Source organism: Trachypithecus francoisi, unplaced genomic scaffold (assembly GCF_009764315.1).
Source record: "Trachypithecus francoisi isolate TF-2019V2 unplaced genomic scaffold, Tfra_2.0 Lachesis_group15, whole genome shotgun sequence".
Taxonomy (NCBI): Eukaryota; Metazoa; Chordata; class Mammalia; order Primates; family Cercopithecidae; genus Trachypithecus; species Trachypithecus francoisi.
The window spans coordinates 102,402,113-102,415,511 of record NW_022681460.1 but is presented as its reverse complement, the minus strand read 5'-3'; the positions used below and the strand labels follow the sequence as shown (position 1 = coordinate 102,415,511).

The following is a 13,399-nucleotide window of genomic DNA, read 5'->3' as shown; positions in this document are numbered from 1 at the left end:
CAGAGACGAGTGCCACATCCGATCTATGGGGCCTCCTGGGTGAGGTACTAAGGTCCGCTGCAGACTGCAGTTTCCTCATCTGTTTCACGTAATCGTCATAGAACATTCCTCCTTGTATTCTGTGAGGTTGGAAAGACTTCGTTCCTCCACTGCCTTCTCTCAGCTCTTTGTTTCTTCACCTTGCTTGGTCTTCAGTCCAGAAGGAGCATGATTGTCTCAGAGAAAGCCTTTCCCGGCCCTGACGCTCACTGCCCAGGGTGCCTTTGTTACAAGCCAGGGGCTATTAGCACAGATGCACAAAGCACGACTGGCTATGGAATGTGTGGGGCCCAGGCCAGCGTGACAGTGTGGAGCCCCGGGTTCCAAATTAATGAGAATGTCAAGGTGGGTAGCAGCTCACCAGTGTGGACCGTCTGCAACAGTGTGGGTTGCACACGAAGCACGCTGGCCCTGCCCACAGACAGCAAGCAGACACGGGTGTGGTGGGGGCTGCAGGAGGAGTGAGGGGGTTCTGGAGCACAGAGTCCCTGATCACTGAGTGGTGGAAACTGCTCAGACCTGGGAACCTGTGCCTGCCTTCTGGGGCCACGCTGCACAGCCCAGCCTGGTATGGACCTATGGGTGGGGCCATGCTACCATGCATCCTAGGTTTTCTGTGTGTGTGTGTGAGATGGAGTTTCGCTCTTGTTGCCCAGGCTGGAGTGCAATGGCGCCATCTTGGCTCACTGCAACCTCTGCCTCCCGGGTTCAAGCGATTCTCCTACCTCGGCCTCCCGAGTAGCTGCGATTGCAGGCATGTGCCATCATACCCGGCTAATTTTGTATTTTTAGTAGAGACGGGGTTTCTCTTTGTTGGTAAGGCTGGTCTCGAACTCCCAACCTCAGGTGATCCACCCGCCTCAGCATCGTGGCCCACGCATCCTAGTTTTTCAAGAGAACACAGAAATTGTTTATTAATAAAGTCTCTTTCTTAATCATTGGCAGTTGATTTGTATTTCAAGAAACTCCTCTGAAGGCAAAATTAAGCCCGTGCTCTGGAGTGACATTTGGTGTGATTGATAATTACCCACTGACCTATGTGGTCGCTGGATTGATTTGTGTCTCCCTCGCTGGCCCGTGAACTCCACGAAGGCCACAGCAGTGCGTTCATTGTTCTACGCCTGACCCCAGCACCACATTCGGCATGTTTTGGTGCCCCATAAATAACGTCCCATTTGAATAGGAACACACCAGATACAGGTCTTAGACCTGCTTTTCCTCCACTTAATAATAATATCATGGGCATCTTTCGTGTTATTCCATATGATGATACACGTAAGGGCTTAGGGACCAGTCACACGAGGCAGTTGCTCAATGTTGGCTGCCGGGAGGGCGCTGATGGGTGATCGCCTGTTCCGTGGGGTCGTTTCTGACCAGGTGAGGAACACATACCTGAGCGAAGATGTTTTGTGTTTCCTCAGGATGCCAAGTTTGTGGAGGAACGAAGAAAGCAGCTCCAGAATTACCTGCGCAGCATCATGAACAAAGTCATCCAGATGGTCCCCGAGTTCGCCGCCAGCCCCAAGAAGGAGACCCTCATCCAGCTGATGCCCTTCTTCGTGTAAGTACCACTCACACGGGCACGCGCCGCCAGCCCTCCCAGCACTTCGTTCTTGGTGGTTTTGGAAGGTCAGGGAGCACAGCAGCTCTCCGTGATGCCCTGATCGCCACGGGACCCAGGGAAACTCCAGGGCCTGTTCCAGGTGCCGCGATGGAGGCTGGGCCTCAGCGCTTTGGAGCTTCTAAAGGGATGGGAAGAGAGCAGGCCTGCAAATGAGCATTGTTGACCTGAGGCTCACAAGTAAACTCGGGGCTCTGTGATTTTATACTTTGACACATTTCAATCAAGGAAAGATTCCTTTTCTACACAGCCCACTGGGTGCTCCAAAACTGAAACAAATTGTGTCAGTGTTTCTCAAGCTTGGGTGATGAACCCAAGGAAAAGTTCTCCCAGACTCCTGCCATATTGACTTAAATTATTTTTATATGAGTATTACTTAAAAATGAACATTAATATTACTTAAATGCCTTCTCTTGAAACATTTAAAAAAAAATTAAAAGAGTTTACATATTATGCACTTAGAAAATGATTATGCTTCAGGTTGGGCATGGTGGCCCACGCCTGTAATCCCAGCACTTTGGGAAGCTGAGGTGGGCAGATCAATGAGGTCGGGAGTTCGAGACCAGCCTGGCCAACATGGTGAAATCCCATGTCTACTAAAAATACAAAAATTACCCGGGCGTGCAAAAATTAGCTGGGCATGGTGGCGGGCACCTGTAGTCCCAGCTACTTGGGAGGCTGAAGCAGGACAATCACTTGAACCCAGGAGGCAGAGGTTGCAGTGAGCTGAGATTGCACCGCTGCACTCCAGCCTGGGCAACAGAGCAAGACTCCATCTCAAAAAAAAAAAAAAGAAAAGAAAATCACTACAGTTCAAAATTGTCAACCCAATGGATGCTACTGTTTTCAAGAAAGCTAATCTTGGCTCGAAATGTCATGCAGTGACTTCTTTTCACCTGCCACATGCCAGGCATGCTGACCTCATCCACCCCTTTGCTCTGGTCCCATTGCCAGGAAACATCAGGCCGTCCTTTTGATGTCACTGCCTTACCACTGATTAGTCCACTGTGTTGTCATAACCTGGGACCTCTGACGTTTACATCCTTGGAATTAGGGGAACCAAGATCATCAAGCCCGACTTGGTTTTTATAGTCTTCAGATGCTACAGAATGTAATTCTATTATTTCTAAAATCTTACCGTAGTAGAAACATGAAACGTTAAAGTCCGTAGAGAAGACCTGTGAGATTGGGACTCATTCGAGAAGCACTGTTCTGGGTCGGTGTGATTTGTATGATTTGCTGGGGTAAAATAAGAGTTTCCTGTCACTGTAGCTCTTTAACAGTTGTTCTGATGGTGATGCTGGGTTCAAAACAGAGGGTGGATTTCTGCTCCTCTCTGTGGGGTGCACCTTTGGGAGCCGGCTTCTGTGGGGTGTGCTCCTGTCTGTGGGGTGTGCCCAGTAGTAGCATCCAGTTAGACATGAGCAGGTGCCCATCTTCCCTGGCTAGGCCCTTTGAAGTTGTCTCCAAGATAATTGCTTAGATTTTCTCATTGTTCCAGGGTTTTTGTGAGAAGACATCATAGTATCGTGCTGCCTTTGATAAGAGGTGCCTTTTTATCCTGAATAGAAGACAGTATCTAGAACTCTTTATTTTCCTTTTCTCCTTTTATTTGTGATGCCAGGGCCTTGATCTCAGTATTTGGAAATGGCCGCGATAGTTCACATGAGGAGGTCTCATTCTCTTAGAGGCATCCCCTTACAGGCAGCCTGGGGTGTGTGGGGGAATTAGCCTCTCGCGGAGTCATCGCACAGCGGCTGAATTCCCCGGTGAAAACTGAGTTAGTAAGTTGTTCCTAAGATGCTCCTGATGTTGACCGTGTGAGCAGGAGACACTGCCCCATCCGCAAGTCAGTGTCCCCCACCCCCCACAGGGCTCCGCAGCCCAGGCATCTCCGGTCCAGTGTTTCCCAAACATTCGTGTGCCGAATTGTAAAAACTGCACGTTAATGCGAGCCTCTCGGCGTGATGTGAATCTCAGCCACGCTGGTTGCCGTCAGTCAGCGCTGAGAGAGAAGCCTCACAGAACACAAGGTTCAATGTATGGACTTTACAGAACAAGAATTTCAGTGGGAGACTGTGGCAAAAGACACACTGTCGATGCTGGAATTTTCACTACATGTTGGTCTAGACCCCAGTTGAAATTAAACAGCTCTTTTAATAAAAGCTCTCCGGCTTTCCTCGCTGTTCCAAATCACACTGCTCCCTTCTTCTTCCTTTTTGAGCAGGATGGGATTACAGGTCGGAATGTACGGATTGTTTCATTTTGGGGTAATGATGGATGAGGCGCGGCCAGGCCTTGCCCGTGCTGACGAATCTCCGCGTGATCCTGTCCTTTCTCCATGTGCTGCCCACAGAAAGCAGCGAGACTGCTGTCTCAGCTGGAAAGCCGAGCCTGAGAGATTTCTGGTTAAAAAAAAAAACAAAACAAAAATCTCCTGGCTAAGGAAATAAACCCCAAAGCATTATTATTCTTATAAATCTTGACAGATTTTCTCCTTGGTTCTTTCAAATGTTGCTTCAGGATCCGGAAAGTCCATTTGAGTTACTGAACGTAACTGGACTGTTCACTAAAGAGAGGGCCTCCCATTTTCTTGTGGCTGCCAGCCTCGCGTTTCACAGCACCCATCTCATCTCGTCTTCTGGAGAGCCAGTGAAATCTATTTCATAGTGATGAGGAAAGTGAGGCTCAAAGGGGTGACCTGGCTGGTCCCAGGGTCCTCACCCAGCACAATGGGATCCTAGGGTGTTTGGCACAATAGCCCATGTTTTTGGGATGTAGGTGGGAAGCCTGCAGCCTGCGGACTGAGCCTGGTTCTCCAACTTATTTTATTTAGCCAGTATAGTGGGGTTTTGTTTTGTTATTTATTTTTCTTAATTCAAGTACTTGCCAACATCAAAAAATTAGCTGTCAGATAAAAACATCCAGATGTCAAGCGTCTTTTTTTTGAGACAAGTTCTCGCTTTGTTGCCCAGACAAGTTCTCGCTTTGTTGCCCAGGCTGGAGTGCGGAGGCACAATCGTGGCTCACTGCAACCTCTACCTCCTGGGTTCAGGCGATTCTCCTGCCTCAGCCTCTGAGTAACTGGGATTACAGGCACGTGCCACCATGCTCAGCTAATTTTTGTATTTTTTTTTTAAGTAGAGATGCAGTTTCGCCATATTGGCTAGGCTGGTCTCGAACTCCTGACCTCAGGTGATCCACCCACCTCGGCCTCCCAAAGTGCTGCAATTACAGGTGTGAGCCACCACGCCCAACCTAGCTTCTCTTGAAAAATCAGAAGAATTGGTCACAGCCCCGTTCCCCCACTCTCCCACACTTAGGTGCCCCGTGTCCACTGAACCCCCAACTCCTGTTGTCTCCCGGGCACTGAGCCAGCCTCCCTTGCCATGCTGTTTGCCTGGTTACGTCATATATTTGGGTGGACCACTTACCGGCATGATGGCTCTGGAGTTTGCAGTCCTGGCTCTTCCCCACTGCTCCCACCGCCCCTCCATTTGAATCTGCGGACACTCCACATTACTCATGATGCTTTTGGTGTGCACACTGTGCCCCTGTGTGTTCGATGAACAGGGCCACTGGTCAGCTTCAGGAATGGTGGTCCCATTCCAGTTTGGGAGCTGAGAAGGTGGGCAGGGAAGATAAAAGCCAGTGGTAGAAATTTTTTTGCTTGTGTTTTTCCTCACAAATGTTACTTAAAACTTTCAGTCCAGTATTAGATGGGACCTGCTTTCACACACACTCTTTCATTTTTTGATTCCATTTTACGTGTCCATATTTCACTGTGTTCCGTAAGAGGCATCATGACTTCTAAGTAATCTGCCATCTGCACAAATCTGAGTTGAAGAATCGGGAGGTTGAGTTTTTCCTCCAAGTCCCTCTGCCTCCCGTTGCCTCCCTTGTTAATGCCAGCTCTGAATTGGAAAGTAGGCCGGTGGGAAGTGGGGCATTTCTTTTCTATTTTGAACTCAATATCAGTATGGCCCAGAGGGGGACCAGAGTCTACTCCCCAACACAAGGAACAGATGAGTGAGTGCCAGCTTCCCAACGCCCACATCTTTTGGAAACCCCGTGCTGTGTTCGTCGTCTGACGTTTGGGGAAAGGGTGCTTACTGAGAGACGTGACACTTTGCAGATGGCGGAGATACCCAGGGAGATGTGAGGTGCCGTTCATTCGTGGAGGGAGGCTCAGAGTCTGAGAATTCGTTCAGCGAAACTGGACCGCACATCGGTGACAGCTTCAGTGATTTGCTGTGCTGTCATTTAGCACATTATTAAAATGGTTCTCTGCAGAGTAATTTAACTTTGGGAAATACATTATGTTCTGCTGTTCCTCCTTGAGGAGAGAGAAAGTTAGGGGGCTGGAAAGCGGCAGAGTAATGTAGGTCAGAGCAGAAATTCCCAACTGGATTTTCAGCAGAAAACCCAGTCTGGGTTTCCCCTGCCCCCGCCCCCATTTGCTGCTGCATTCTCTCTTGGGATTGTGAAATATATCCATATTTTGCTGAAATGTGAGCTGCCTTGTTCTCCCAGTGAGCAGATTACATTTAGCTCAGCGATGCCACGCCCTGACCTGTGCACTGCGGGGGTCACTTGAACCTAAGCTGCTTTGTAAGTCACTGCTAACAGGAAGTAGCAACTTTTGACTTCTGTTGCTTTGTGGACTGACCAGAACCTTCCAGACTCCAAAGTCCCCAGCATTGCCCAGTTGCCAGGAAGGAGTGGCGACGCCATGCAAGAGATCTCAAACCTGCGGGCCTGCTGGTTAGGTGTGTGTTCAATAAAATGTCCACACACGTCACTTTCCTTGGGTGAGCGTGTGCCAGTTCGGCATCGTTCCAACTACTCCCTCTTGCTTTTCCCCTTGGCCTGCTCTGCTGACTTACATCAGCCACCTGGCCCTCTAAGGCAGGTGAGTTGAGATCCCTGATAGCCACATGGAAAGTGTCGTGTCGATTTTGGAGTCGCTGGTAGTCTTTGGCTCTTCCACTAAGGAGGAAAGTGGTCTTTTAGAAGCTTTTAGAAGAGCGTGTCACACATAGTAAGCACCGTATGTGTGTAACTGTTTCTACCAACAGAAAGGGAGTCTCGGGGAAAGAGATTGTGGGGGGCAGATATCTTAGGGAAAGTGATGAACTTCTAGTGTGGAAAAACCCTAAAACACCACAGAAAGATGAGGAAGTAAACAGTACCCACCCCATGTGCACACCTACCCTCGCACTCACTGTCAAGTCTCTTGTGTAATTTTGCGGAAATCATCAATACTTAAGTAAGTCAAATGGAAACTCCACTGTTCTGAAATTTTCCTTTCTATTTTTTTTTTTTTTTCCTGTTCTTTTGAAACAGTTTCACTCTTGTCGCCCAGGCTAGAGTGCAATGGCACAATCTCGGCTCACTGCAATTTCCGCCTTCCGGGTTCAAGCGATTCCCCTGCCTCAGCCTCCTGAGTAGCTAGAATTACAAGCACCCACTACCACGCCCAGCTAATTTTTGTATTTTTAGTAGAGACAGGGTTTCTCCATGTTGGCCAGGCTGGTCTCAAACTTCTGACCTCAGGTGATTCACCCGCCTTGGCCTCCCAAAGTGCTGGGATTACAGGCGTGAACCACCGTGCCCGGCCACCTTTCTTAATTTAATAAAACTGGCTCAGTCCTTCTGAAAGCTAATAGTATCCACTGTAATGGCTGTTTCCTAATTTATTTGACCATTGCTCTACTTGAACAGTTAAGAAGTTTCCAGATTTTTCTCCCTCAGACTATAGTCTGGAACATCTCCATGCATACACATTTTGGCAGGTAGAGCTACAGGCTTGATGTCTAGAAGCCATTCTGGCTTAGAGGGTATGTACATTTTAAATTTTTCCTGACGTCACTAAAGCCCACCCTCTAATACCAATTTGATATGCAGGGTTTGATCTGGATCGAAGGGTAAGCCACTCTTTCCAGGTGTGCAGAACAGCTGCAAGGGGCAGGGAACCCCAAGTCATCCCCTATGGCTGGAGAACAGGGCACTTGGCCCTGTGGTCAGGGCGCACTGGGACCTGGGGTGGAGGTCTTGGTCTCTGGGGGCTGGAGCCCTTGCAGGTGTGTGAGCTCAGGGCTGTGCTTTCCGAAGAGCACGTCAGGACTGGGTATAGTGGATGGATTGGGAGATGGGTTAGGGTGCCCTCATCATGTTGCAGACAGAAGGCGGGGAGGGCCTGACCCAGATGGCCAAGAGGAAAGGGGGATGTGGGTTTGGAAGGCCCTACCAAGAGGGGACATGGGGCCCCACTGTCTCAGGTATGCAGCAGCATCTGCCCCATGGTCCTCATGGCAAGGGGGCAGCAGTGGCATTGGCACCCTCTGGGATGAGGACGGTGAGACTTGAGTAGGTGACTAGGCCTCCCGCTGGAGCAATGGAAGGGGAGCAGCAGAAGATGCCAAATTTTTGAGGCTGAACATCTGGGTGCAGAGAGGTAAAGGGTACAAGGAGAGGAAGCCCACTTAGGAGCAGATGAAACGTAAAGGAAGCATTGGGGTCAGAAACCGGTCTACGTGCGTCCCAAAGGCAAGGCCAGAGCCACGCGAGAGCAGAGTAAACGTCTCCTAGGATGGCCGCCTGTGAGCTGGCTTCAGGTGGCAGTTCCTCCCAGGCATGCCTCAGGAAATGTAAGTCTTCTCCCATCTCACTTCACAAGAAAAACCAGTCAAGAGGTCGGAGAAGGATGTTATAATTGTCCTGCTGAAAATTAAGGTGCAGCAATCACAGTTTGGAGGAATCCACAGCTACAGAGCAGAGGCAGGAGCAGGAGGTGTCAACACACAGAGCTGCAGGTCTGGGTCGCCGTTTGCAGGTACCAGGACAGGAACACATGGGAAAGACATGGTCACGATCTCATTAGTCAGGATTGCCTTGCACTGACGTTACAAGTTTTGGAAGCACAATAAGTCCTTAAATTGGCATTCTGGACACCAGACTCTGTAGCGCCATGAGCCTTGCTAGGAGGTGCCCATGTTGCGTGATTCTCCCAGCAGCACCCAACGGCGTTCACTTGTGTTTCCCAGCGTTTGGATATTCATTCTAGGCTATCGTGTTTTACAAATCCTACTAAACTCAATATTATTAAGCGAACAGTTTTAGATTTCTAGGATAATGAGTAAGTAGTGGGAAGGATGTAATTTGGAGAATTCCTAAGAAGTTGCAGGAATTCTGACTTCACCATCTCAAATCCCAGTTTCAAGAATTTGGAAACACTCTTTGGCATGCGATTTCCCAATATAAAACATAGAATTGGCTGACATATGGGGAATTGCAGAGGTTACAAGGTTGGGGACAGGTGCCCAGGGAACGAGAGGTCAGGAAGAGGTGTTGGCCTCAGATGGAAGCTAGGGACAGGGCAGGAGACTGGAGCCCACGGGGCAGAGGCGGGAGGAGGTGCGAAAGCCGAAGAGAGCCTGGTCAGCATAGCGAGGGGAACCAGTGTCTCCCAGAGAAGCCTGCATGAGAGAGCTGCAGAATCAACATGTAGCCCCAAAGCGTTAAGAATAGCAGGCTGTCCTCTGCTGCCAAGTTGGCTGCAGACCCAGGGAGCAGGTGGCGCAGCGCGGCTGTGGTGGCATCCCTGTGCCCCTCGTCTATGGGGAGAGTGCCACCAACAAGCCATCAAGGGCAGCAAGGGGAAATGGTGGTGCCTTTGCGAGCCACAGCCCACATCACACCTCTGGGAGGGATACGTTCAACTCAGCAGCTCTGCTTAGAAACGTGGCCGCCTTTGCCAGGCAGGACTTCTCTCTGAACAAACTGGATTCTGGAACTGTCAGCCATCTGAGACCACAGAGGACACTTTGCTGCTGTTTTGCCCAAAGGGCAGCTTATTCTCATGTGGAGCACTTTGCAGAATCCGCAGCAGCTGCCTGGAAAGTCAGCCCTGGTCACCGTTTGTGGGCTGGTACCTGTGGCCCAGTGGGTCCTGGGATAGCTTAGATGCTAAGAGGCTGTTTGGGCTCATGGAATCTTTGGCCCCTTTTCTGATGTGTTGATGCGTATTTGCACACCACAGGAGGTGACACGCTGATGTTGCACCCCCCTCCCCATCCCCAGCAATGGGACTCCTGGACAGACCTGTCTCATCAGAGAGCAGCCCGTCAGCCATTGCAGCCTTTTGTCCTCATTTCTTTCTTAGCCTCATTATTATCAACTAGATGTATTATTTGGAGGGAGGAGACACCCCGCTACCTGGACTGACACCCCAAATTGGGGCCTTGGTTCTGTGATCTTCCAGTATCAACGGGCACCCCGAATTTACGTCTGTCGACTGGGATGTCATGGCAAACTCAGGTGCCTGTAGATCTGGGTGGGTCATATAAGTGAATTAAGCCATTAAGTTGTCAGCAGGGAGTGGTGCGGAGTGCAGCTCATAGAGCCCATCTAAAGGGATTAGCCACTCCTCACCTGGCTGATTCCTGTTATATAGGACTGCAGCTAGCTGGATAAAAGTCCTTGACCTTTTTAAGAGGTGGTAGAAATGCACATCTTGATATAAAGTCTGATGTTTAAGTTGGTTGGAAACTCCTTTGTTTGCTTAAAACATCTGTGGGCCTCATGGGGTCCACTGTACCTCACAAGCCTTCCAGGGCAAAAGGGGGCTTCGGTGCATAAATCTGCGTAGCATGTGAAGAGTGCAGGATGAAGGCGGCCGGGGATCCCACTTGACCGCAGGGGATCACGATGACGAGGTGCTGACCAGGACAGTTCCAACACCAGGCCTGGGGCAACGTGGCCCCTGTGGTTCTGACTGAGGTCCTCATAAGAGTTTGGACTCCATGAGAAAAGGATCCATTGGAATAATCTTCAGGCTAGAGATGTCTGCTCAGTGCCCAAGCACCACTGGCACACCTGCCCCCTTCCTCCATGTGGAAGACGTGTTCCCAAAGAGGGCCTCTGTGCCCAGCCAAATGTCCTGCTTTTCGGAGAGGTGTCCTGCGCTTCTCACACCTTCTCTGTGGCAGCTCCTTTTGCTTCTTGTCCTCTCTGTGTAGCCAGCGGCTGCACTTGGTTACCTGTAGAAAGAGCACAGCCAGTGATTATGAAGGGTTTGGTTTTTGTTTTTGGGTTTTTTTTTGTTTTGTTTTGCTTTTAGCAGCTCACCAAGAAAAGTGGGTCTTTGGAGGGCAGTTGTGTCAGTTTAGGGAAATCGGTCACAGGTTATTAGGGTTGAAAAGGAAGTCTGGTATTCTCACCTGTTAAATTCAAAAAGCAAATTATGTTCATGGGTAAAATTCAGCTGAAGGAGTTCCCTGCAGAGGGGCTGTCAGAGGACCTTTGATTCTGCTTTTCTTGGGTTGCCACTCCCCTGTCACTCATTGCCGCCTGCCCTACTAAACCCAAGTGGGTTTCCTTATGCCTCTACCCCTCTGGTTTTTAACTAAGGGCAATTTTGCCTTACTCCCCAGTTCCAGGGACAGCCGGGAATGAATGCAGACATTTTTGGTTGTCCCAATCATGGGGGACAGTGCCACCAGAATCTAGTGGGTAGAGGCAAAGGATGTCCTAAGCATCCTACACCTCACAGGACAACCTCCTTCCTGCACAGAGTTATCTGACCCGAACATCAGTAGTGGCAAGGTTGAGAAACCCAGACCTGGCCTGAGAAGCTCGCTTGTTGGGTCTTGTAAAACTAGCTACAAAGCACTGGGACTCCACAGTCAAGAAAAAGAGAGAGGGAGGAGAAACCAATGTGTATTTAGCACCTGCCAGGATCCAGGTATTAGGCCAGGAGCTTTTCATTTCTTTATTTTTTAAGACAGTCTCACTCTGTCACCCAGGCTGGAGTGCAGTGGTGTGCTCTCAGCTCACTGCAACCTCTGCCTCCCGGGCTCAAGCGACTTTCCTGCTTCAGCCTCCCAAGTAGCTGGGATAACAGGCATGTGCCACCATGCCCAGCTAATTTTTGGGTTTTTTGTTTTTTGTTTTTTTAGTAGAGATGGGGCTTGATTGTGTTGGTCGGGCTGGTCTTGAACTCCTGGCCTCAAGTGGTTTACTCACCTCGGCCTCCCAAAGTGCTGGGATTACAGGCATGAGCCACCATGCACAGCCAGCTTTTCATTTATTAAGTTCACACACCCTTGCTTTGAGGTTGGTGTTACTGTCCCTTTTTTCCGGATGAGGAAACTGAGCCTCACAGAGTGATGTGGCCAAGCCATCGTCTCACAGCTGGGATATGGTGGCGTGGGGAGTGTGAACTGGGTGTGCACGATTGGCAAGCCTCTACCCTTTGTCACTGTCACACCAAAATGAAGCCCTTAAAGAACACTCCTGAATATCTTCAGGGCTGGGGATTTGCAGGTCCTGCGTTTTCACTGTGGGTCCTCTGTGCCCCTAGGAAATGAAGCCAGGCTTGGTCACACTCGTCTTCCACCACTGCGTGTCTCCTCTGGAGGTCCTCAGAGTATAGAGGCCGCAGCCACTGTGTAAGCCCTGCCACTGCTGTGGCGTCTTGGTGCTTAGATTGGCCATGGGAGGCCTATTGGTGCTGTCCAAGGTCCTATCCATCTCCCCTTCTTTGAGGTTAATTACAGAAAGGGCTAGAAAATGGGGCTGGGGAGGGTTAAGGAACTTCTGAGAGCTTTGATCCCAGCTGCGAAAAGGTGTCTTTGATACCTGTTCGACACCTACTTGGAGCCATCCCGTTCCTAACCTGTTTGCCCATAAGCTAAGCCCCTTGTCTTCATTCATGTCACACACCCAGGATGTTTTGCCTGGACCAGAAAGAAGGGTGAACAAAGCTCAGCTTTGGCCCTGGCACTCGTCCGTGAGCGCACAATCTGCTGGCTTAGCAGGCGTCACTCAGAAGATAAAGCAGGTTACGGCTTGCTGAGTAAGAACAGGATTTCGTGTGTTTATTTTTCTTTTTTATACATGAGAACTTGCTGTGACAGAGTTGAGGATGTTTTTCTCACTAGCTTGTTCTGGGAAGGCAGGTTGAGAAATTACTAATGCAGCAGGAAACAAGCCGTACTGTCAGGGTTGGAGATGAGGCTTGTTTATTACTTTCACATTAAAGGTACAAGCAGCATGGCCTTATCAGTGAGAAGGAGGGCGGCAGTTGTGCAGGCTTGGGTTTGACTCGAGGCCATGCCATTTACTGTATCAGTGATCTTGGATTAGAACCTTTAGGGACTTCATGCCTCTATTTTTCCCTCTGTAAAATGGGACTAATTATAGCCCCTACCTCGGAAAGTTGAAGAACTCACACCTAGCACAGAGTGCACACTAACTAGTTTAGCTGTGGCTGCAGCAGGAGTCGCTTTCGTTGCTAGCAGGAGTGTACACAGCTAATTTCTGGGTTCCTTAGATCCAGGGCAGAGCTGATATTAAGAGGTGTCGGGGGCCGGGCGCGGTGGCTCAAGCCCGTAATCCCAGCACTTTGGGAGGCCGAGACGGGTGGATCACGAGGTCAGGAGATCGAGACCATCCTGGCCAACACGGTGAAACCCCGTCTCTACTAAAAAATACAAAAAAATTAGCCGGGCGAGGTGGCGGGCGCCTGTAGTCCCAGCTACTCGGGAGGCTGAGGCAGGAGAATGGCGTGAACCCGGGAGGCGGAGCTTGCAGTGAGCTGAGATCTGGCCACAGCACTCCAGCCTGGGCGGCAGAGCGAGACTCCGTCTCAAAAAAAAAAAAAAAAAAAAAAGAGGTGTCGGGGCTGGGCGCGGTGTGTCATGCCCGTAATCCCAGCACTTTGGGAGGCCAAGGCAG

General features: G+C 50.0%; 1 protein-coding gene across 4 annotated transcripts in view; it reads left to right on the top strand.

The window, feature by feature from the left end:
• Positions 1–13,399, top strand: part of SNX29 (sorting nexin 29) — a 617,391-nt gene that overhangs the window by 568,093 nt on the left and 35,899 nt on the right. For all 4 annotated transcript variants that reach the window (XM_033236483.1, XM_033236482.1, XM_033236485.1 and 1 more), the window contains one exon: positions 1,461–1,600. In XM_033236483.1, the coding sequence (XP_033092374.1) occupies positions 1,461–1,600 (140 nt within the window). The remainder of the gene's footprint in view (positions 1–1,460; positions 1,601–13,399) is intronic.